Below are 25,639 nucleotides of genomic sequence, written 5' to 3'. Positions count from 1 at the left end.
ATTTCACAAAAGTGTAAACCTTATAATTCTTTAGAATTATTGCTAGCTCTGCTGCTTTTTTCAGTTATTTAAAAGTACCATCACAGGTATATTGGGATAAATTGGTTGATCAATTCTTTGTCTAAGCAGTTAATCAAACTGCACAGTCACAGGGACAATGAGCATCTCCTCATATCATCCGTTGCAAGGCAGGGCTGGCTTCTACATTCCTCATCCCTAACAAACTTAAATGCTGCTACATTCAACATGCTTGTTTAGGAATTTAGGAGGAAAGCAAACACCACACTTGGGCCATTCAGTCAATACAAATAATTATTTGCAAATTTAGCAAGTCAATCAATTCAAAATACTCCCTTAGGCTCTTTCCATGGCCTGCTTTTATTAGAAATTCCTTTAGTTTATCTTTTCCTTTTCTTGCTTTTTTCTTTCTACTGGTGATCCTGATTACACATCAGGCATAAATAGCACACCCTCTATAAATGTGAGTTCCTCCTGCTGTAATTACTAGATGTGAACTGTCGGACCCGCTCCCATCTCTGCTTCTTATCCAGGTTTTCCCATGAGCTTCTTCAGGGGTTGAGCTACTCTTGAGCATGGCCTTCTCAAGCAAATGTCCCCACTTTTGAACATCTAGCATTCACCCACTTGTGCACAGACTTTCCCTGTGCTCCTCTGTCAGATATTAAAGTGACACAGAGAAAACTATGCCCGGAGGACATGCAAAACCCAATCAGGCAATGGCCAAGCAAGAATCAGAGGGTTTGTTTTCCTTTATCTGAAGCCCCAGTCAGGGGAAATAATCACACCTAAAATGCAGATTTTTGGCATTGAATGTAACATGCAACATTATTGTAAAACAAGCATTAGCTTGACGCAAGGCACCCGTAACTGGGCAGAAACACAATCTTTCCAAACTCTGTTAAGAGAATAATTCTGAACTGTTTCCTGTCATGCTAAATGTTAAGAGAACTCACAGAGAACTGATGCTACATAGGATTAGAGATTTTTGTATCAGTAATGATTATCTTTTACATTTGTTTGAGCAGATCAAAAACTTTTCTTACTCTGCAGTTTGCAAAATTTCAGCTGAGTCATGCTGATTTCAATCAATTTGAGGTAAAAAAAAGCCATTCAGCGATCTGTGGCAAACATTTCCTGTGCCCATTTGTCTGCTGAATTGTTCTGCCACTGGTATACCGAATTTATATGTTTAAACCCAATATATAGGTCAGTATTCTAACAGGGAGACTGTGGTGGGAGAATAATAATATATTTTATTTATATAAAAGTGTTTGGGTTTTAGAGGATTGGGTTTAGGAAGATAAATGCTTTTGTCTCTATGTGCACATAGTTCATGTGTGCTCCAGAATATATTCTACAATATATACCAGCAGCCTGGGTAAATATGACATAACTATGTATTCATGTAAATATTATTTTAATTGATTTAGTGCTTGTTGTTTTTTGATATTATTCTTGTTTTATAGCAATGAACATGTTTTAAATACTATTTACTGGATATTTTAAACAGACAATTCGTCACATAAACTTATGCCTTCACACCTTTCCCACCAGCATTGAACACTAGAAGGAACCAAACCTAAATAATGTACTTAATCATTACAGAACTAATTAGACAGTCACACTAGTGAATGAAGTTATATACTGTATATATGCTGACTTTTGCTAAATTCTTTAATAATGAATAATAACTAAGTAATTGTCTTATTGCAGGTTACAAATGCAACAGGAGACGAGCTGGTGAAAATTGTAAGCAACACACAGATGTTGACCTCACAGCCAGAAAAACTTACTGTAAACAACATTACCGCTGCTGCTGACATTGCAAATAGAATTCTTACAAGTGCTAAGGGAAATGAGAGTGAGGTAAGACTGCCACTTAAGACTGATAAAGAAAATTTTATTTATTGAGGTCATTCAATTGATTAAATGGCAACTTGCAAAAACCCTTGTTAAGAGTTTTTTCACATTACCACATATAACTCTAACTTCCTTTTTTAAATACAGAAATAACTACCCTACTTAAGCAGAGTGTTTCCAATTGACTGTAGCTTAGATGAAATTGCAAAGAATGTTTGAACAACCTCAACTAGCTGCTCTCATGTCAATCAATCAATCAATCAACATTTATTTATATAGCACATTTTCATACAAAAAAATGTAGCTCAAAGTGCTTTACAAAATGAAGAATAGAAAAATAGAAGACCCAATAAAAATAAACATAAGTGAACATTAATTAACATAGAATAAGTAAGGTCCAATGGCCAGGGTGGACAGAAAAAACAAAAAAAAAAAACTCCAAAAGCTGGAGAAAAAAAATAAAATCTGTAGGGGTTCCAGACCAAGAGACCGCCCAGTCCCCTCTGGGCAATCTACCTAACATAAATCAAACAGTCCTCTTTGTATTTAGGGTTTTCATGGAAGGACCTGATGATGATGGTCACGTAGACTTCTGGTCTAAAATCTAAGACACTTCAGGGCAGATTTATAGCCAAAAAGAACATTTTTATTCTATTCCATAGGAATATCCAAGTTTTCAACTACTCAGCACATCCTTTTTCAGTCAAATCAGGTTCACATAGAGCAGAACAAGTATATTTAATCATTGAAGACCCTTACAGAAAGTATTCAGACTTCTTCACTTTCTGCACACTTTATTATGTTGAAGATTTCATTATAAATTGTGAAATGAACAGCCTTGACACACACAAAACGTTTTGGGGCAGCCACCCATATATTGTCCCTGGCTGCAAAGAGGTTTTAAAAGAGCACTCATGTGCATTGTTCTGAGTCCTGAACTGAACTAACGGGATGTTAAAATGATGGTGGCCTTAAAGGCCAAAACCAGAAGTGTTGTCATCCATGGCCGGAACCGGAAATGATGTCATCTGTGGTGCTGGAACCGAGAGTGATGTCATTTGTGGTGACATCATTGATGATGCGTCTGGTAGGTTTTCCTGTATCTGGCCTGCAGAGATAACAGAAGTAGAATTAATGCACTCTGCCACCCCCTGGCCTGGTGGGTAATTTCCTTGACTTGGTCCACTCAGCTTTCTCCTACTCGCACTTGTGTGACAAAATGGAAACATCACCATTTTTGCCCATAAACCCAAACTCAATAAAGTGGAAACATGTTCTGAGAAGGGTTTCCACATTTATTAAAAATCAAAAAACTTAAATATCTTATTCAAATTGGTATTGAGATCCTTATTTCTGAAATTTGAAGCCTCATTGACAGCAATTACAGTTTCAGATCCTCTTAGGTAAAGTTTCCACAAGCATTGCACACCTGGATTTGGGCAGTTTATCCCATTTTTCTTGTCAGATCCTTTTGAGCTCAATTTTGGATGGGAAATAACTGTAAGCTGCCATGTTTTGGTCTCTCCACAGTTGTTCTATAGGGTTTGTGTCTGGGCTTTGGCTGGACCACTCAAGTACAGTCAGAGACTTGTCTAGAAGCCACTCCAGTGTTGTCTTGTCTGCACGCTTTGGATTATTGTTGTACAGTATTTAAAGACAAAGAGTCTGAGGTTGCTTGTACTCTGAAGCAGGTTTTCTTCAACACCCTCTCCTCTTTATTTGACTCCATTCATCCTTCCCCAAATTCTGACCAATATCCCTGTCCTTGTCGCAGAGAAGCACCCCCATATCATGATGCTTCCACCACCATGCCTCACCGTAGAGATGGCATTAGGCAGGTGATGAGCAGTGACAGGTCTTTGCCAGACATAAGGTGTGTAGTTCTTCCCAAAGATTCCAATGTTTGTCCTATCAGAACAGAGAATTGTTTTCCTTATGCTCTCAAATCGGGACTCTTTTCTCAAGAATGGCTTCCATCTACTCGCTCTATCATAAATGACTGATTGATATAGTGCTGCTGAGATGGTTGTCCTGCCAGACAGGAAACTTTTTGAAGAGCACTGGTGGTTCCAAACTTCTTTCATTTCACGATTATTGAACCCACACTGCTCCTAGTAACTCTCAAAGCAGCTTTAGAAATGCCTCTGATCCGTGCCTCAGTCACTACAATTTTGTTGCAGAAGTCTACAGTGAGTTCCTTTGACTACATGGCTTTGTTTTTGTCCTGACAAACAAACAAATTGTCGGATCCTATATACACAGGTGTGTGTCCTTCTATGATATGTCCAATCCAGGTGGACTCTAAATAAGTTCTAGACACATGTCAAGGATAATTAAAGCAAACAAGATGTGCCTGGCCTTAATTAAGGATCTGAAAATGTATATAAGTGAGAATTTTCCATTTTTGGTTTTGAATTAATTTGCAAACATTTCTGAAAGCATTATGTGTTAATGAGTGTAGATTAATGGGCAAAATGGCAAATGTATCCATGAAAATTAAATCTACAACACAATAAAGAGTGCAGAAAGTGAAAGAGTTTGAACACTTTCTGATTCCACTGTATTACTGAAAAACTGCATACTTTAATGAAAAAAACAATTCTGCCAATTTGTATAAATCATAGCTTTTGACAACTGAAGAGTGTCATTTAATGATCCAATTACGTCTGTAGATTTTATATTGCATCCCAGGCATTGATACTATAAACCAGCACTCCACTTGTATTAATGGTGGTGAGTAAGTTATAAACTATCGAGAAGTCAGTCACCTTGCCTGTGAATATTAGCCGGTTTACCTTTGATAAAGAAGTGGATCAATCACCCATAATCACTGAAGCATTTGTAATCTGCAGGACTGACAAATGTAGTGAAGAGATACTGCATTTACAAACTTTATCTGTTTCATCTTAGGTTTTCTTCAGAATACAAATCACTTTGTTGTGGTATACTGTATTTTAGCATATGATTTTTGTTAATATAGGATAATGTACAAAACATAACTATACATGCTCCATGCAATTGTTTTATTATGGCATATTGGAACATATGATTTTTGTTAAGTTAGGAAAATTTACAAAACATACATGCTCCATACAATTATACATGGATATACCAATTTAAATGGAATTGTGTTTTCAGATAGCAGCTGTTGCAGCAGTTACCACTATCAGTCAGCTACTGGATGCAAAAGATGCTGCATTTGAAAATAATGATGTCGCAATTGTTGCAAAAAGGTATGATGATTGGATATTATGTAGAAATTCTTCTTTACAGTAAATGAAATATTTTAACTATGAAACTGCACCACTTCACTTTGTATGACTGTTGAAAATACAGATTCTGCCAGCCTTTAGTAGGGATTTCTGGGTATTCTGTCATCTGACAGATATTTTTTAGCTTGATTATTACCACTAAATTGGGAGAGTGGGAGAGAGTGTTTATGTATAAATGTGTGCATGAATGAAGTTTGCAATACACTGGCGCTGTTTCATGCTTTGCACAAGATGTTTCTGGAATGGCCCCATGTCGCTTCAAACCAAACCTTTAAGCTGGTTTAATAAAAAAGGATGGATGGATAGATCATGATAAAAATTAAGTTAATGGCTGTTGATCTGTAACATTTGTGGACCACCAGGGGGCATACAGCTCCCCAAACCCCCAGACACAATAGACACAGAGAACAGTCTTATCACTCAACATGCCTTTATTGTAAGTGGAGGAAGCTATTTTCTTTTGCTCCCCACAGTAACACAGTACAAAACAGCAAAAATACAAATAAGCACAGTCCTTCCTTCGTCCTTGTCTCTTCCCCTCTCGCTCTCTTTCTCTCTGTCTCCACTCCTCCTACCACAAGCTTTGTCCAACTCCTCCCGACTCTGGCTCTTTGACTCGAATGAGCTGGCTCCTTTCAATCTGCACCTGGGAGTGCTCCAGGTGTATCTTGATCTTCTTCCAGCAGCATTTCTCATTGTGGCGACAGTGGTGCCACAAAGGGCTCAGACGAACTTGCAGCACCTCCTGGTGGTGCCCACGGAACTCCGCAGAACTGCTCCAAACTACAACTTCAGGCGTGCTCTACGGGCATCTGTGGTGGTGTAGCAACCCATAAGGGCTGCATTCTAGCGTCTTGGAGGAGATAATGTCCCAAATGGGCTCTCTACCTCGGTCGTTCGAACTGGTTGGTGTCCTGGCCAACTGTCACACATATAACACAATAACCTAATCCAAACTATATATTTTCTTACCTGTTTTCTCCAGTGTGGAATTGCATCTCAGCAGAAATGAGCAAAACAAAAGATCAGGGTAAGGAAGTCAGTCCAACTTGCTACATTTTCAGACATTCACAGACACACACACACTTTTTTGTGTGAATATATTGTATACTTGCTTTAGGGTAACTATCTGTCTCTTTTCACTAGAAACGAAAAATGGAGAACACCCACAAGCACATTGAAAAAACATTCAAATAATACAGAAGGTCTCTTATGAAACTGAACTATGACATCAAGTCCAAGAATGCAGAAACACAACACTACACTCACTATTAAAATTAAATGGTTTTATTCACTTTACCAATAAACTATCTTGCCGGACAAAAAAAACAAAAAATTATGCTCTTCATTTAATGAGTTTTAAACATTTAAAATTAATTGCAAGAAGAAAGAAGAAGGAGACAAGCAGTAATATAATGGTAAATGTTATTCAATTGGCCAAAACTACAAAAGAGTTTTTGGTTGGGGGTCTTCAATGTGCTAGTTTTGAATTGAATATTTTCTCTGACTTTTACACTTCTGATTTTTGACTTTTGTTTTAAACTTCTGATATTAACTTTTTGCCTACACTTTTTGTCTCTGTTGACTCCCACAAAATCCAGTATTTCATCTCCTGCTTTTCATAACTTTCTGCCAGAGTGTTGCACAGCACTAAGATAGTCAGATAATTAATTTGTGAAAAATAAATTTTAGAACATGGTGTATAGCACAATACAGTTTTTGATAAGAACATGCACTTATGCCAAGATGCAAATCCAAATATTTCTTACTTCTACTAAACCAGAGATATGCACTTTGTTGTATATGTGTGGATATGCTAAATCAGGAACACACACTGACATTTGGTCCTGGCATGTAAAAAACACACCCCACCATGTCTAAACCAAAAATTACAGTAGAATGATTTCCTAGAAAGAAACTGTTTAACCTGTGATGTACTGTCATCTTTCTGCTAAATTCTAGTTCCTCTTTACCTACTTAACATCATTTATACAGGATCACATGATGACTACTGTTATAAAGTGTAAGAGTATTAAAGGATGTGCTCTAGTTGGCAGCCATTGTGGTCATTTACTGATAAGAACAAGAGCAATTGTTTGTGTGTTATTAGTTATGTGTTAAAGTGTCTGTTACTGTGACTTAGTTGAAGAGGAAACCATATTGTTATAAGTAATTAATACAGATATTCTGCCAGTTCCAAAGAGTTCACAATTATTTTGCATCTATACATACTACTAAGAGCACTTGAACAGAGGACTAGTTGGGTAAGACTAATTAAAACAACAGTACATTACAATGGAAAATAATGTAAAACTAAGAAATGCCAATATGGCCCTTCCTTGCTTGCTTGATACTTTGCCCCATCTACTAATAGGTTCTAAGTTTGTAACTCTGATTTTGGGATAAGACGATTCAGCAAAGGCGGCACGGTGGTGCAGCGGTAGCACTGCTGCCTTGCAGTTAGGAAACCTGGGTTTGCTTCCTGGGTCCTCCCTGCATGGAGTTTGCATGTTCTCCCCTTGTCTGTATGGGTTTCCTCCCACAATCCAAAGACATGCAGGTTAGGTGCATTGGCGATTGTAAATTGTGTACTTGGTGGGTGTGTGTATGCCCTGCGGTGGTCTGGTGCCCTGCCTGGGGTTTGTTTCCTGACTTGTGCCCCGTGTTGGCTGGGATTGCCTCCAGCCAGACCCCCATGACCCTGTAGTTAGGATATAGCAGGTTGGATAATGGATGGATGGAAGATTCAGCAAATGAATAGACAAAATTTAGGTAATCCAAAGTATTTTCAAAAACAAATTTATAATGCACATGAATGGCAATTTATGGCTAGAGATATTTCTTCTCATCATCTTTATCACCAATGTTTTTATGGGGGTCACAAAAAATTCCAACAGCATAGGGTGTAAGGTATGATCCAACTCTATGCTCAGTGATATAGTAGATTAGCAATCCTAAGGAAAAAATGTCATCTTGAAGTGTGTGGCATGAGAAAATACTACAAAGTAAATAGAGAGAACAATTGTAATGATGCATCAGTGACTAGTGTCTATTCTAGCAACAAATCTAATCTCACCACTCTTAATAAATATACAGTAAACAGATAACTACAATATGAATTTGGTTGCAAAGCCAATTTAAATTAATAAAAATGTGTCTTTCTCTGGTCAGTATTAGGCAGACATTGTGCTTCACTATATTTTGTGGAAGAAAACCCCCAGAAGAAGACAGGGCAAGTCCAATCAATTAGATATTTATTCAGTCACAGATGAGTACCTGGATTCTACATTGCAAGGCAGAAGAGCAAAGTTACATTTTTTTCAATTGGCTTTTTATAATTTCTTCTTCCTCCTGATTACAATAAAATCAATACAATTTAAAAAAAAAATCTTCTTCCTCCCCCTTCCCCTTATTTATAACAAAAAACATAATATCATTTACTTAAGCATTTTATTACACTAATGGGCCATCTCTTCTTATTTTTTTCACTTGTCAGATGGACCTTAAAGAAGGAAAGGTCATCTTTCCTGTGTTAAATAGACATGTTCCAAAAGAAACTGGAAATTTTCCTGGGATAGCTTACTGCACCCTGTCTTATGACAGACACTTGTATGAATAACCTGCCATTATAGCAAAACAGCTTTGTTGGCTATTAATCCTAAGTAGCTTGCAAGCAGTTAATTTTTCTTTCACAGTTTCTAGAGTGGATAACTGTTGTAATACTACATAATGTTTAAATATGGTATGCTTGTGGGAACTACAGATCAAGATCATAATGTAGTAACCAACCAACATGTGAGAGAAATTGCCTGACAAAACGCGTTGTCTTCTTTCTACAGCCTGACGGAAACACTGGAAGCTTTCTCACTGGAAAACTCCAACAATATCACAGGAGTAGTGCAGCCCAACTTGGCAGTGCAGTCCTTGACTTTCAACAGTAGCCTGATGCAAGGAGTACAGCTCACTGCTCTCAAAGGTTGGTTTAATAACTATTGCAACTCATTCATGTAGTTTGACGTTTTAGTATGTCAAGAGTGTTTTGGAGGTGAAAAGAGTGTCAGACATAGTAATGATTATGAAGATGGAAATTGGAGTTGTGATGATGAATGTTGCTAGTGCATATGCACCACGAGTTGGGTATGCAATGGGTGAGAAAGAAGATTTTTAGAGTGAGTTGGATGAAGTAATGAACAATGTACCCAAGAGACAGAAAGTGGTGATTGGAGCGGATTTCAATGAGCATGTTGGTGAAGGGAACAGTGGCGATGAGGAGGTGATGGGCAGGTATGGTGTCAAGAAGAGGAATAAAGAAGGTCAGAGGATAGTGGATTTTGCCAAAAGGATGGACATGGCTGTGGTGAATACATATTTTAAGAAGAGGGAGGAACATAGGGTTACATACAAGAGTGGAGGAAGATGCACACAGGTAGATTACATACTATGCAGAAGAGTTGATCTGAAGGAGATTGAAGACTGCAAAGTGGTGGCAGGGGAAAGTGTAGTTAAGCAGCAAAGGATGGTGGTCTGTAGGATGACGTTGGAGATCAAGAAGAGGAAGAGAGTGAGGGCAGAGCCAAGGATCAAATGGTGGAAGTTGAAAAAGGAAGACTGCAGGGTTGAGTTTAGGGAGAAGGTGAGAAAGGCACTGGGTGGCAGTGAAGAGTTACCAGACAGCTGGGAAACTACAGCAGATGTAATTAGGGTCACAGCAAGAAGGGTGCTTGGCGTGACATCTGGAAAGAGGAAGGAGGAAAGGAATCCTGGTGGTGGAATGAGGAAATACAGGAGAGTATACAGAGGAAAAGGATGGCAAATAAGAAGTGGGATAGTCAGGGAGATGCAGAAAGTAGACAAGAGTACAAGGAGATAAGGCATAAGGTGAAGAGAGAGGTGGCGAAGGCTTAAGAAAAGGCGTATGATGAGTTATATGAGAGGTTGGACACTACGGAGGGAGAAAAGGACCTGTACCGATTGCCGGGGGATGTGCAGGATTGCAGTAACTAAAGGGGAATAAAATTAATGAGCCACAGCATGAAGTTATGGGAAAGAGTAGTGGAAGCTAGATTAAGAAGTGAGGTGATGATTAGTGAGCAGCAGTATGGTTTCATGCCAAGAAAGAGTACCACAGATGCAATGATTGCTCTGAAAATGTTGATGGAGAAGTTTAGAGAAGGCCAGAAGGAGTTGCATTGCATCTTTGTGGACCTGGAGAAAGCATATGACAGGGTGCTTCGAGAGGAGCTGTTGTATTGTATAAGGAAGTCAGGAGTGGCAGCGAAGTACGTAAGAGTTGTACAGGATATGTACGAGGGAAGTGTGACATTGGTGAGTTCTGCGGTAGTAGTGACGGATGCATTCAAGTTGGAGGTGGAATTACATCAGGGATCGGTTGTGAGCCCTTTCTTATTTGCAATGGTGATGGACAGGTTGACAGACGACATTAGACAGGAGTCCCTGTGGACTATAATGTTTGCTGATGACATTGTGATCTGTAGAGATAGTAGGGAGCAGGTTGAGGAGACCCTGGAGAGGTGGAGATATGCTCTAGGGAGGAGAGGAACAAGACAGAACACATGTGTGTGAACGAGAGAGGGGTCAGTGGAATGGTGAGGATGCAGGGAGTAGAGTTGGCGAAGGTGGATGAGTTTAAATACTTGGGATCAACAGTACAGAGTAATGGTGATTGTGGAAGAGAGGTGAAAAAGAGAGTGCAGGCAGGGTGGAATGGGTGGAAAAGAGTGTCAGCAGTGATTTGTGACAGACAGGTATCATCAAGAGTGAAAGGGAAGGTCTACAGGATGGTAGTGAGACCAGCTACGTTATAAGAGATGGAGACGATGGCACTGACCAGAAAGCAGGAGACAGAGCTGGAGGTAGCAGATTTAAAGATGCTAAAATATGTATTGGGTGTTACAAGGATGAATAGGATTAGAAATGAGTACATTAGAGGGTCAGCTCAAGTTGGACGGTTGGGAGACAAAGTCAGAGAGGCGAGATTGTGTTGATTTGGACATGTGCAGAGGAGAGATGCTGAGTATATTGGGAGAAGGATGCTAAGGATAGAGCTGCCAGGGAAGAGGAAAAGAGGAAGGCCTAAGTAAAGGTTTATGGATGTGGTGAGAGAGGACATGCAGGTGATGGGTGTAACAGAACAAGATGCAGAGGACAAAAAGATATGGAAGAAGATGATCCACTGTGGCAAACCCTAACGGGAGCAGCCGAAAGAAGAAGAAGAAGGAGAAGAAGAAAAGTCAGTGGAAATATCTGCCTATTACACTATGTCCAGTATGTTCTTGGATGGAATGCAAGAGGCAGATATGGAGACTAAGCTTTTAGCTTTAGACTGCAGGATTGTCAGATGAAGTAATAAGGATTGATTGGTTTCTAGGACACCAAAAGCAAAATATTAATCAGACACTAGAAACTAGACAGAAGACAAGTTCACACCCCTAAATGTGTTCCTTAGCAATTGGTTTGTTGTATTATGTTGAGTCCTCCTTTAATTTAAAATTTTCTTGCCAAATGGCAAACTCGTCACATTCCAAACAACCACATAGCATTATTGCAACCTAAACACCATAAGGTTGCATCCATGAAAACAGAAAAAAAAAGTAGTAGCACTTAAAGAAAATCTAAGTCTTGGAAGTCTACATGATCATGTCACCAAATTAATGTTAAAATAAACCAACTTTTGTGCAAAATAAAAGGAAACAAACATATACTTCATGGATGTCTAGCATAGGTTCTTATAATTTAATTTAAGGTACATTTACTCAGTAGTATAATTATTTTAGGATGTACCTTTAATGGGATTTGGCATTAACTGCAAACACAGAAGCTATACACAAAAAATGCTATGGAAATGATTGTATTTGCCAAGGTAGCTCAGGTTACACATATGTTCTATCAGCCTGTGGATGCATTTTTGATGTATTACATACAGTGGTGTGAAAAACTATTTGCCCCCTTCCTGATTTCTTATTCTTTTATTCTCTGGAGGAATTTTGGCCCACTCATCTTTGCAGAATTGTTGTAATTCAGCTTTATTTGAGGGTTTTCTAGTATGAACCCCCTTTTTAAGGTCATGCCATAGCATCTCAATTGGATTTAGGTCAGGACTTTGACTAGGCCACTCCAAAGTCTTCATTTTGTTTTTCTTCAGCCATTCAGAGGTGGATTTGCTGGTGTGTTTTGGGTCATTGTCCTGTTGCAGCACCCAAGATCGCTTCAGCTTGAGTTGCTGAACAGATGGCCAGACATTCTCTTTCAGGATTTTTTGGTAGACAGTAGAATTCATGGTTCCATCTATCACAGCAAGCCTTCCAGGTTCTGAAGCAGCAAAACAACCCCAGACCATCACACTACCACCACCATATTTTACTGTTGGTATGATGTTCTTTTTCTGAAATGCTGTGTTCCTTTTACGCCAGATGTAACAGGACATTTGCCTTCCAAAAAGTTCAACTTTTGTCTCATCAGTCCACAAGGTATTTTCCCAAAAGTCTTGGCAATCATTGAGATGTTTCTTAGCAAAATTGAGATCAGCCCTAATGTTATTTTTGCTTAACAGTGGTTTGCGTCTTGGAAATCTGCCATGCAGGCCGTTTTTGCCCAGTCTCTTTCTTATGGTGGAGTCGTGAACACTGACCTTAATTGAGGCAAGTGAGGCCTGCAGTTCTTTAGACATTGTCCTGGGGTCTTTTGTGACCTCTCGGATGAGTCGTCTCTGTGCTCTTGGGGTAATTTTGGTCGGCCGACCACTCCTGGGAAGGTTCACCACTGTTCCATGTTTTTGCCATTTGTGGATAATGGCTCTCACTGTGGTTCGCTGGAGTCCCAAAGCTTTAGAAATGGCTTTATAACCTTTACCAGACTGATAGATCTCAATTACTTCTGTTCTCATTTGTTCTTGAATTTCTTTGGATCTTGGCATGATGTCTAGCTTTTGAGGTGCTTTTGGTCTACTTCTCTGTGTCAGGCAGCTCCTATTTAAGTGATTTCTTGATTGAAACAGGTGTGGCAGTAATCAGGCCTGGGGTGGCTACGGAAATTGAACTCAGGTGTGATACACCACAGTTAGGTTATTTTTGAACAAGGGGGCAATTACTTTTTCACACAGGGCCATGTAGGTTTGGATTTTTTCTCCCTAAATAATAAAACCATCATTTAAAACTGCATTTTGTGTTTACTTGTGTTATATTTGACTAATGGTTAAATGTGTTTGATGATCAGAAACATTTTGTGTGACAAACATGCAAAAGAATAAGAAATCAGGAAGGGGGCAAATAGTTTTTCACACCACTGTATAAGTCATATTAATTTAGCAACACTGGGAGAGGAAGTGCCAAGAGAATTTATCAGGTAATCAGGACAGTGGTCTTTCATTTGATAATGAGGCTGGACTCTCTGGATGCAGTTGGCTAAGCTGCTAGCTTTCTTGAACGCTACCTCACTCACTCTGTTTGATATCATGGCTGACACCTGAAATCACAGTACTTGAGGAACAAAATTGAGGTGCTGCTATACAAGCTGTCACTATACAATATATTATTATGCCAGAGCTTGGAAAAGGCAGGCTCTACTGGAGAAACTTTGATCCTCCAGTGATTTCAGAAATGGTTCCAGAAATATAGTTGTCTTGTGTTTCTGATACAGATGGTAGCAACACTGGAGCACCATAAGGAACAGTCCTGTCTCCCTTTGTCATCACTCTATATACCTCAAACTATAAATATAATACCAGGTCATGTCACTTACAGAAATTCTCTCATGATTCTGCACTTGTGGGGAGTATTGATAATGGGGATGAGATGGAATAAAGGAGTCACATGGAGAACTTTGTTTCTTGGTACATAGAGAATTGTCTGCACCCTAACATCAGCAGAACCAAGGAACTGGTTATTGACTTTAACCACACCAAACAGACTTTATATCCAGTCACTATTCAGGGAGTGGATGTAGAGGTGGTCCACTCCTACACATATTTGTGGGTCTACATCAATGACAGATTGAACTCATCTTGGAACACAGAGGAACTATATAAGAAATGTTAGAATAGGCTTTTCTTCCTTAGGGGACTGTGTTCCTTTAATGTGGGTATGACATCATTCATATCTTCTACAACTCTGTTATGGTCAGTGTGATTTTTTACACTGTGCTGCACTAGTAACATAATTTCAAGGGAGGCCCACTGAATCAATAAATGAATTTAAAAAGCAGGCTCACTTAAGGGACACACTCTGGACACCATGGAGGTAGTAGCAAAGAGCAGAATTAAAACAAAACTGAGTGCTAACATGAATGCTGAAAATCCTCTTTCTGATACACTAACACTGAGTAATTTCAGCCAATGAATTAGTCAGCAAAAGTATGTCAAGAAATGCCACTTGGGCCACTTTATATCAACAGCAATAAGCCTGTGTAATGCCTCACTTTTTTTTTTCCTTTTCTGAGACCATACTGTTGTATATATATATTTTATATATATATATATATTTATGTACTTATTTATTGAAAGAACTTCTGTAAAAAGCCAAAGACAACAGAACTTCTATCTATCTATCTATCTATCTATTGTCAGAGGTGGTTGGGGTGGCGACCCGGCCGGGATGCCCAGGAGGACCAGAGGAGGGCTTGTGCCTTCCCCAGACCATCTGGGGGCGACTGCCCTGGTTCCTTTGGGGGCCATGGGTACAGAGCTTTGAAGCTCCACCCTGTAGGGGCCCATGGTCACCGCCAGGGGGCACCCCCATGCCTTTGGAGCCCTGGACCTCATTACTTCTGCCACACCAGGAAGTGCTGGGGTGGAAGAAGAGCTGGGACACCCGGAGTGCTTCCGGGGATGCAGTCGGCACTTCCGCCACACAGGGGCGCGCCGGCGGGTGATTGGCGGAACCCACCTGGAGCACATCTGGGTGATTAATAAAAGGGGCCACCTCCCTTCATTCGAGGCAAAAGTCGGGAGTGGAGTGGACTGAGCTGGAGAAGAGAGAAGGAGGCGGTCTGAAGAGAAAGGCATTGTGTGGCCAGGACTTTGGGGACTTTGGGGGTTTGTGGTGCACTTGGACTTTGTAAATAGTGTAAATAAACGTGTTTCTGGGTGACATGAACGTGTCTGCCTGTCTGTATCTGGGCCAGCTTCCATACTATCTATCTATCTATCTATCTATCTATCTATCTATCTATCTATCTATCTATCTATCTATCTATCTATCTATCTATCTATCTATCTACGTGTCAAAAGTTCATCAACAGGTTAATCTATCAGTAACAAAACAAGAGGCAAGAAATCAGGAATCAAGAGGAAAAGTTTAAAAACCAAAAAGTCAAAGTTTAAAGAATGCATGAGAAAGTTAGATTGCTTAGATGCTCTTAATATTGCTCTGCCATGTGTTATATCTGCTTAGCAGTGATATAACACACAATGTGAAGTGAATCACATAACCTATAGCTGCCATGGAAATGGATGAACAAAGTAGCAATACCCACACCAGGATCCTAAAGTCAAAATAACTCAGAAATGGATTATAAATTTAACAGTATGAATCATGACAGATATTACAACATAAACATAAAAATAGATTTTATGCCTTTTAAATATGTAAATTTTAAGTAGATTATCAATATAATTATTTATTTACAATATTGTTTTATTTATCTTATTTTTGAGCTACACATTGTGACGTATGGTGCATAAAACATGGCACTTTGCTTTTTAGTGCCAATTCAGTTATACAATAAACACAGTTTCACCCAGAAAGCAAATACAGGGGCGGCTGCCTTCATGTTTCATGTATCATGGTAGTAAATACCTTTAGAAGTGATTGATTGCCTGATCCAAATGGCTTTGCCAGTGCTTGTTGCTTGGAGTGTTGTCATACAGCTTGTAGCTTCACCACCCTACAGGTGGACATCCTCTCAAAAGAATGACTTTGAATTGTTTTAATTTCAGAAAGTCACAATAGACTTGGAAAATGAATTAAGTTAGACTTTTGTTTTGAAAGACTCCATGGACTGTTTCTACAGGTTCATGTACAAATATTTTTTAAAGAACTTTTTTGTTGTATTTGTGCAACACTAAACCTGATGTGCAACAACCTGTTTTATAGAATCAGATTTGTTCCTAAGTTTCTATAGGTGTCTTCCTCCAAGACTCAAAGCTATGATTTTATTTTGACCACTGATTGACACAAAGATGCAGTATATATAGTATATAATAAAACACTACTGTCTGTATGTTTATGTATACAGTCCCTCTGAACAATCTGATTGGTCAGTTTGGCTTTGGTGGCTCAGTGCTAAGGATGAAAAAAAGACACATTAGAGGTGTGAAGTTCAAATCCTAATTTTTACAAAAAATTAGTTAAGATGTAGCATTTCAATGACATCGAAGTGAATAAGAGATATTGGTTGCTAAATATCAAGAAGGATTAACCCATCTCCCATTTGAAAATGGGAAATATTCGTAAGAATATACAGTAAATGATGTTTTCACAGTGGGTCCCTTCTACCATTGGTGGTTGTCATAAAGTGGATCAGAGACAAGTGTCTCAAACAAGGTGTCTGAATAGTAGGCCTTACGGAATGCAATTGGGAAAATACATTGGGCAGGACAGGTTAAGACACACATGGATACTGAGACTCCTTTTACACTGTATCTGGTAGCATTTCAGGTGACTCATTAGCATTAACTGGACGTATTCCTAGGTGTGGTGGAAACCCCATTTAGGGCTCTGCAGCTCCCCTGGCAGCCCCCATGGAATCCAACATGACTGTGCGAAATTGCAAATCCTATGGAGCCCTATGTGAATCTGAGGTGCCACTATAACCCGGGAGGGCTGCCTTCTAGTGCTTCAAGGGAGGCAGTGTCCTGTGCACATCTGCTCCAGTCCTTCAATATAATAGCCGTCCTGCTGGGCAAGGGAGTACAGACAGCACGGTTCTATCTCAATGCCATACAGAAACCCAGACTGTTGCTGCACCCTAGAGAAAGAAGGAGACAATACAAAAAGGAAAGGGTCTCCAGACATTGCAGCACGTGAGCCCATTGGAAGGCATTGGAAGGCTGCGGCGGCAGAGAGATGAGCTGACCTAGGTTGAGTGTGAGGCAGAGCAGCAGTTCCCATCCTGTTTTCAATCCCACAGGTCACGGAGACCAGGGGGGGGCATGTCGATGCTTCAGCTGTCATTGGCTGGGACACGCCTGGAGACACTATCAGTATTCATTGAAGGAAGGTGCCAGGATGGCGGCAGCACAGTGTCTCCCTTCCGCCTTCTTACTTATATATTTCAGGGCAGAGCCATGAACTGGCCAACATGGATGACCCCTCCTGGAGGAAGACAGGGACGCTTCACCTCATAAGTCTCAACTGAGGGAAGAGCAGTGTGACAGACACCCAGGGTCCTTTTCCAGCCAGGTGGCTGATATACTGGAAGGAGCAAATGTGCATAGGACACCGCTTCTCCCAGGGAGCTTGATGGAAGCCCCCCTGGGTTCCATGGGGGCCACCAGGGGGAGCTGCAGAGCCCTACTTTGGGTTTCCACCACACCTGGGAATACTTCCAGATAATGCTGATGAGCCATCTGAAATGCTACCAGATACAGTGTAAAAGGAGCTGCCATGCTGCACTCAAGAAGTCGGAGTCGGGAGGAAGAGGACAAAGCTTGGCAGAGAAAGAGTGGAGGTGGAAAAGAGAGGAAAGAAGAAGATAAAAGAAAAGAAAGTGCTGTGTGCTGTTTATGGTACTGTGCAGTAGAGGGAATGAAAGAAAAGCATTTTCCCATGTAAATAAAATGTTTTGTGTTGTAAGTACTTGTGCCTTGTGTCTGCCTGTGTTAGGTCTGGGGAGCTGGTACACCCCTTAGTGGCCACACTTTAATATGATATGTTTCTCCTTTTGATATTACTGTAGCCATTACTATTGGTCAACAATGACTCAGACTCTTAAATGGCTAGAAAGACGGACATCAACAACTTTTTCCTGATTTTTTTGTATTTATTGTAGTAAAATGTACCAGCATTCAAACACCATCACTTAATATTTAAATTTGTTTGGCCTGGCCTAATTATTCAAACAGCAAATCCTCATTATTTTATTTTTTTTTAGATTACAAAGGCTAACAAAACACCAAACATTAAAGCACTAAACATTTTTTTTCTTGTTATACTCTCCTGTATATATTACTTCAAACCATCAGAAGGTCTGACTAAATTGACTGTAGAATGTGAAAGGCAAATATTTTTCACTCAATTGTAATCTTGGTTGATTTTTTTTTTTTGCTGTAATACTTAATTGACTGGTCAAATAAAATGCATTGAAAATACCCAAATCATTCTTCAAATCAGTTTTAATGATGTAAATATATAGCTGTGTTGGAAACCATGCACTATTGTGTACAGTTAGTGTAAATGGCCATCTCCAAATGAAATGAATGTATGTGTTATTTGATAATTTATTAATCCCACCCTAGTTTAAATTTTAAATGATACAAAAGCATCCATAATTCCCCAAACCAATAAAGAATGTTCAGTAATCAGATACACATAATATGTTATCAAAGAGACAACAGGCAGCTGTCTGTGTTACGTCCCTCACATTATACTGTATGTTTAAACCTGTGGTCTTTTTTTGATCATATTGATTTTCCTGCAATTCAGTATACAATTTGTTTATTTTCACTAATAATGATAATTAAACACAATAATAGTACTTTTGCTAATAATAATAAAAATAATGAGAAATAACAACACCAGTCTCTGTCATATACACACCAGAATTACAAAAAAGAAGAAAACCACTGACTTGGCTAAAGATAATAATGTGTATTGCCATAGGTATGAAGGAGCCCCAGTAAACATTCTTGACAGATGGTAGAACTTTTATAAAAACATTTGAAGTTTGCTATAGCTGTTCAATTGTTATACTTACTCCACACTTCACTTTCTTAAAAAATCCCTCAGTGTTGTCCCTCTCTGTCCTGACTGCCTCATGATCCTCTGCTAGCAGAAGACAGACTGTACTTGATTCAGTATTTACCTGCTGCCACCATCTACTGGCAGAAGAATGTTTTGCACTTAGTAAGCTAAGGTCGGGAGGAAAGGACATGCCTGCCTTGCCTCACCATGGTATTGCCAGGGATGCTTTTTTTTTTTTTAAAGAAAAACACTATATCTCTGCTTAATTTGTACCCTTGTGCTCGAAAGCATTTTGCCACTCTTTGTTTCATGTAGTACCCATAGAGTGCAATTAATTTCTGTTAAGATGCCCAGAATATTTTTAATTAATGTTTCTTAATCTGCAGTGGGCTGGCGCCCTGCCCGGTGTTTGTTTCCTGCCTTGCGCCCTGTGTTGGCTGGGATTGGCTCCAGCAGACCCCCATGACCTTATAGTTAGGATATAGCAGGTTGGATGATGGATGGATGGATGTTTCTTAATTGGTAATTGTCCATATTGTGGCCTGTAATTACAGTTTTTCAGTCTGTCTCAGGTTCTTTATGTTTTCTCCATAATAAATGTTCTGCTTCATCATTGATTAAGGTATTTATCATTGACATTACTGCAAAAAAAATCTGAGTTGTAAAATGATGCTCTTCCAGAACAGTACAATACTAAAGAACTCATTTATTATTAGAAAAGCGAATAAAATTGGTATCTATGTGATGAAATTTTGCTGATGTTATCTTTTTAACTTGTCTGAGCGGTAGAAACTATTTTTATGCAGTTAACTATTCCAACAATCAGTACAGACATGTAGTGTACCTTCCTCAAGTGCTGAAAGTGAAAATTCTCCATATTCTGTCATCTTTGAGGGTCACACTAATATGTACTTTTACCCTATATACTGTATGTAATTAAAAAAAGCAGACACCTAATAATCTGCATTAAGAATGTTTTTGTAATCTCACAGGGTTGGCTAAGGCACCATCGTAACTTTGTCCCTTTCAGAAAAGGCTTAGAGATGAAACTCCCAAAAAATGAGTTGCTGTTTCTATTCAGCTGTCCCTGAAGTAGCTATACTGCCCCCTAGTGCCATCTTGATGCTCTCATAAGTTTCTGAAGGGATTTATTTGCTGAAGCTATTAAGAAATGGCCCACGTCCATTATTTTACCTCACTTTTGTAGTACTAGTGTCCTAGATTCCATTAGATTGCTGGGCAAAGGGGCCATCTTTTTCTTTTGAGTTTAATTAATTGTGTAGACCTGAATAAAGCAATTTGAAAGAATGATAATTAACTTTTCTTCTCTTACAGGAGATAATGATACTTTGATATCGAAACGCATTGAAATAAACACCAATGCCTCTAACCTGATAATGGATCACAATGCAGAAGTACAAATTTTTCTCAATTTCACTACAGGCAAGTGTGAAAAAAGCAAAATGATTAATACATGCCCTTGCATCATTCAAGTAAGCTTACAGTGCATCTGGAAAGTATTCACAGCGCATGACTTTTTCCACATTTTGTTATGTTACAGCCTTATTTCAAAATGGATTAAATTCATTCTTTTCCTCAGAATTCTACACACAACACCCCATAATGACAACGTGAAAACAGTTTACTTGACGTTTTTGCAAATTTATTCAAAAAAAAAAACTGAGAAATCACATGTACATAAGTATTCACAACCTTTGCTCAATACTTTGTCAATGCACCTTTGGCAGCAATTACAGCCTCAAGTCTTTTTGAATATGATGCCACAAGCTTAGCACACCTATCCTTGGCCAGCACCTCTTAAGCTCCATCAGGTTGGATGGGAAGCGTCAGTGCACAGCCATTTTAAGATCTCTCCAGAGATGTTCAATCGGATTCAAGTCTGGGCTCTGGCTGGGCCACTCAAGGACATTCACAGAGTTGTCCTGAAGCCACTCCTTTGATATCTTGGCTGTGTGCTTAGGGTCGTTGTCCTGTTGAAAGATGAACTGTCACCCCAGTCTGAGGTCAAGAGCGCTCTGGAGCAGGTTTTCATCCAGGATGTCTCTGTACATTGCTGCAGTCATCTTTTCCTTTATCCTGACTAGTCTCCCAGTTCCTGCTGCTGAAAAATATCCCCACAGCATGATGCTGTCACCACCATGCTTCACTGTAGGGATGGTATTGGTCTGGTGATGAGCGGTGCCTGGTTTCCTCCAAACGTGATGCCTGGCATTCACACCAAAGAGTTCAATCTTTGTCTCATCAGACCAGAGAATTTTGTTTCTCATGGTCTGAGAGTCCTTCAGGTGCCTTTTGGCAAACTCCAGGCGGGCTGCCATGTGCCTTTTACTAAGGAGTGACTTCCGTCTGGCCACTCTACCATACAGGCCTGATTGGTGGATTGCTGCAGAGATGGTTGTCCTTCTGGAAAGTTCTCCTCTCTCCACAGAGGACCTCTGGAGCTCTGACAGAGTGACCATCGGGTTCTTGGTCACCTCCCTGACTAAGGCCCTTCTCCCCCGATCACTCAGTTTAGATGGCTGGCCAGCTCTAGGAAGAGACCTGGTGGTTTCGAACCTCTTCCACTTACGGATGATGGAGGCCACTGTGCTCATTGGGACCTTCAAAGCAGCAGAAATTTTTCTGTAACCTTCCCCAGATTTGTGCCTCGAGACAATCCTGTCTTGGAGGTCTACAGACAATTCTTTTGACTTCATGCTTGGTTTGTGCTCTGACATGAACTGTCAACTGTGGGACCTTATATAGACAGGTGTTTGCCTTTCCAAATCATGTCCAATCTACTGAATTTACCACAGGTGGACTCCAATTAAGCTGCAGAAACATCTCAAGGATGATCAGGGGAAACAGGATGCACCTGAGCTCAATTTTGAGCTTCTTGGCAAAGGCTGTGAATACTTATGTACATGTGCTTTCTCAGTTTATTTATTTTTAATAAATTTGCAAAAATCTCAAGTACACTTTTCACGTTGTCATTATGGGGTATTGTGTGTAGAATTCTGAGGAAAAAAATGAATTTAATCCATTTTGGAATAAGGCTGTAACATAACAAAATGTGGAAAAAGTGATGCGCTGTGAATACTTTCCAGATGCACTGTATGTTTATTTATGTTATTCTTATCATTTAACATAGATTTTTCTAAAAGTAGATGACTTACATTTAACTCCAGTTTTCTTCATTCAAATAAAGCAGGTGGACAAGCATTAAAGGTATATGATATTTGCAACTTTTAAAAAATGTAGGTCATCAAACATAGCTGCTTCCTACCAGTTGCTTTCCTATATTAACACATTTAATTTAAAAAAGGAGTTATTTCAAATACACATTCCTCCTTCTTTCATACTTTGTACATCAAAAAGTGAGTCCCTTGTAAAGATTCTGTGCTAAATAGAAAATTCTATACATTAAACTAAAGAAACCATTGGTCTTTCGAGAAAAAATCATTGCAGCTTCTTTATAGCCTTTGTAGGATGCTTAGGTCCTGGGCCTATGAATGAACACTAATGCTGTACCCCACCTCACTTTTTCTTATTGTCGTTGCGTCAGCTGAACACACTTGCTGATAAATAGTTTTGCAGGGTTAAATAAATTAAAAGTATTGTAATTCTGAAGTGATACCAAACAATTTGAACGATTTTTTGACACTCTCATTTGGCTGTTTGACTGATTATCTGCCTTCTCGTTTTCCAGTATACATGTAAATCTGTATTCATTGAAAGCATTAATAAATAAAATCATTATGCAAAAATAATTTAATTAATGTTGCTGCTCACATCTTAACCAACTAAACTGATTGTAATGTTGTTTTGCACAATGGAGAAAAACTGCGCAATAAATCATATAAGGAAAATACCACCAGGCTCAACTCTGTAATCAGCTCATGCTCCAACCTCTTACTCTTCCTCCTCACCTGTGTACAACTTCAACTGCCTCTGCATTTTCTTTGAAACAACTATATGCCTGTAGATCCTATTTATACTAAAATAATACTCCACACAAAAATAACAATTTTTGTAACTTGTACCTACTGTACCCTTTGTTTTCTGTAGTGATGGCTGAGAAACACTTTAATCTCACGTTCTCATGGAGAATGGTAATAACAAAATTGCACAATGGGCTTGAATAGAGACCTGACATGAACAATGGCAAAACAATATCAAAATCTCCTTGAAAAAAATCTCAAATTCTTTTGTAGTTTGCTGTTTATAATCCAAATGTCAACTATTCATGCTCATAACATGCTCATAACATCACAAACAAAGCTAATTTTGGTTAAAATATATTTAAACTAGGGGATCAAGCCCACTGGCGCATTTAGTCCCAACCCCCAGTTGCGGCCAGAACATTAGTAAAATTTGTAAATGTACAAAAGAAAAATTATTATTTATTGGAGTAAAAATCATGAAATTCTCTAAATATGTAAAAGAAAAATTAATTATTATTTTACGGAGTAAAAATCATGAAATGGGAATAAAATATTTACTCTCTTACCGATTGGGGTATTCCTGTTAAACTGAGGTTCACTATGCTTGATGAGTATTTATAAGAGACTAAATAAACGATCCATTAATTTTAACTGACATTCTTATAGATAAACACTTTTTTTTTAAAAATGACTTATTTAAACAACAGGAAAAATCATGTGAAAACTAAAGTGATATGCAATGGGTCGTTGTAACTTGATCTTCAGCTAACTAAATCACCTTAATACAAACATTGGTGTTATGAATAGATCATTTCTGAATAGTTTGTTCCTGTGAAAGAAAGTTTACTCGATGAAAAATAAAAACCACGACTTTCTTCATATTAAAAACCATGACTTTCTTGATATCTTAGTTTATAATTTAAAAACGGAATAAGAATCTGAAAATCGAACAACCACATTAAAGTTCGATAAATTCTGAAAAGAATGATATGAGGGGCCGTTCAGGAAAAAAAGATTGGTTCGTAAATATATATATTGGTTCAGATATATATATCGGTTCGGATACATTGGTTTGAATATATACATTGGTTTAAATATATATATTGGTTAAAATAGATTGGTTTAGATATATACATCGGTTCAGATACATCCGTTCTGATATATATATTGGTTCAGATAGATCGGTTCAGATATATACATTGGTTGGGATTTATGGGCAGGCACAACGCGGCCACCCATGTTTAGCAGCTCCCTTTTGCTTCATCATTGCTTCAACACTGTTGTAATTATTGTGCACATTTTATACAAGTAGCATACGCCTGTCTGTCGCGTTTTGTTTCGTAAGCCCTATTTGCTGGGGGTCCTCGATTTCAAAGCACTTTTTTCCTTTCATTATTTAAAACACTCGCGCAGATACCGCCTCTTCGCCTCGCTCCGTTCCGCCCCGGCTCATTGTACCCGCCTCACTCGCTCCCTCTTGTCCCACCCATGACAGATTCTTCTCAAAAGTAGAGTTACCAGAAAGCATTAATCGCAACTACAGTACGTCCCATTTTTTCACCTCATGATACGCTGGTTTATCATTGGTGGAAAGCCGCCCGGTGATATCTGTTATTCCGTATTGGCAGCATTTCATTAGAGGGCGATCTGCTTCAGCAAGGAACTTAGTCCTGTTTGCTGAAAGGATGTTATGAAGGAAAACACTGGAGTTGCTCTGTTTCTTTAAATGTTGATCAGGGATCAAAATGACCAGAATATTCCCGCATCACAAATAACTGATGTTTAACTATTTTTATAGTAAAACTAACAAAACCACACACAAGCACATACACGCTCACACACACACTCACACTCACAAATCGTGGGTCGCACGTACTACTGATTAAGCGTATCTGTCAAGGACGATTATTTTTTCACCCCATAAAACAGATTCTTCTCAAAAGCTGAGTTACCAGGAAGCATTGATAGCAACCGCAGTACCTCCCGTTTTTCACCTCAACAGACGCTGGTTTATCATTGACCGAAAGCCGCCGGTGATTTCTGTTATTCCGTATTGGCAGCATTTCATTTTCAGGCGATCTGTTTCAGCAAGGAACTTAGTCCTGTTTGCTGAAAGGATGTTATGGAGGAAAACACTGGAATAGCGCTGTTTCTTCTGAATGTTTATCAGTGATCAGGGACCAGAATGATCAGAATATTCCTGCTTCACAAATAACTGATGTCTGTTTTTATTGTAAAACTGAGAAAACCACACACGCGCGTACACAACACAAACACTCAAACTCACACATCGTGGGTCGCACATACTGCTGATTAAGTGTATCTGTCACGGAAGATCATTTTTTTCACCCAATAAAACTTTAGTTTGTCAAAGTTAGAAAGCAGCGCGATGATTTCTATTATTCCTTATTGGCAGCATTTAATTTAAAGATGATTCACGTCAACAAGGTGAAAGAGTCTCTTATTTTGACAGGGCGATCTTTATTTAGGCTTAAGCATTTTTGATTGACTTACAAAAGAAAATAGTTATTACTTACCCTCTTTGCTTCAAATTGGCTTTTTAAAAAACCTTTTTGATATAATTTATTTATGACAGTATAAAATAAAAAAAAGTAGTGCTCAAAAT

The 25,639-nt window shown here is 38.9% G+C and overlaps 1 protein-coding gene across 1 annotated transcript in view; it reads left to right on the top strand.

The window, feature by feature from the left end:
* Positions 1–1,736: 1,736 nt before the first annotated feature.
* LOC120523492 (adhesion G-protein coupled receptor G7-like) overlaps positions 1,737–25,639 on the top strand; it is a 56,014-nt gene continuing 32,111 nt past the window's right edge. Inside the window, exons 1-4 of the mRNA XM_039744852.1 lie at positions 1,737–1,887; positions 5,020–5,114; positions 8,993–9,129; positions 20,405–20,512. Of these exons, the coding sequence (XP_039600786.1) occupies positions 1,786–1,887; positions 5,020–5,114; positions 8,993–9,129; positions 20,405–20,512 (442 nt within the window). The 5' untranslated portion in view covers positions 1,737–1,785. The remainder of the gene's footprint in view (positions 1,888–5,019; positions 5,115–8,992; positions 9,130–20,404; positions 20,513–25,639) is intronic.

This window comes from Polypterus senegalus, chromosome 2 (assembly GCF_016835505.1).
Source record: "Polypterus senegalus isolate Bchr_013 chromosome 2, ASM1683550v1, whole genome shotgun sequence".
Taxonomy (NCBI): Eukaryota; Metazoa; Chordata; class Cladistia; order Polypteriformes; family Polypteridae; genus Polypterus; species Polypterus senegalus.
Note: the sequence above shows the minus strand (reverse complement) of the source record. Positions and strands in the feature narration are given on the sequence as shown.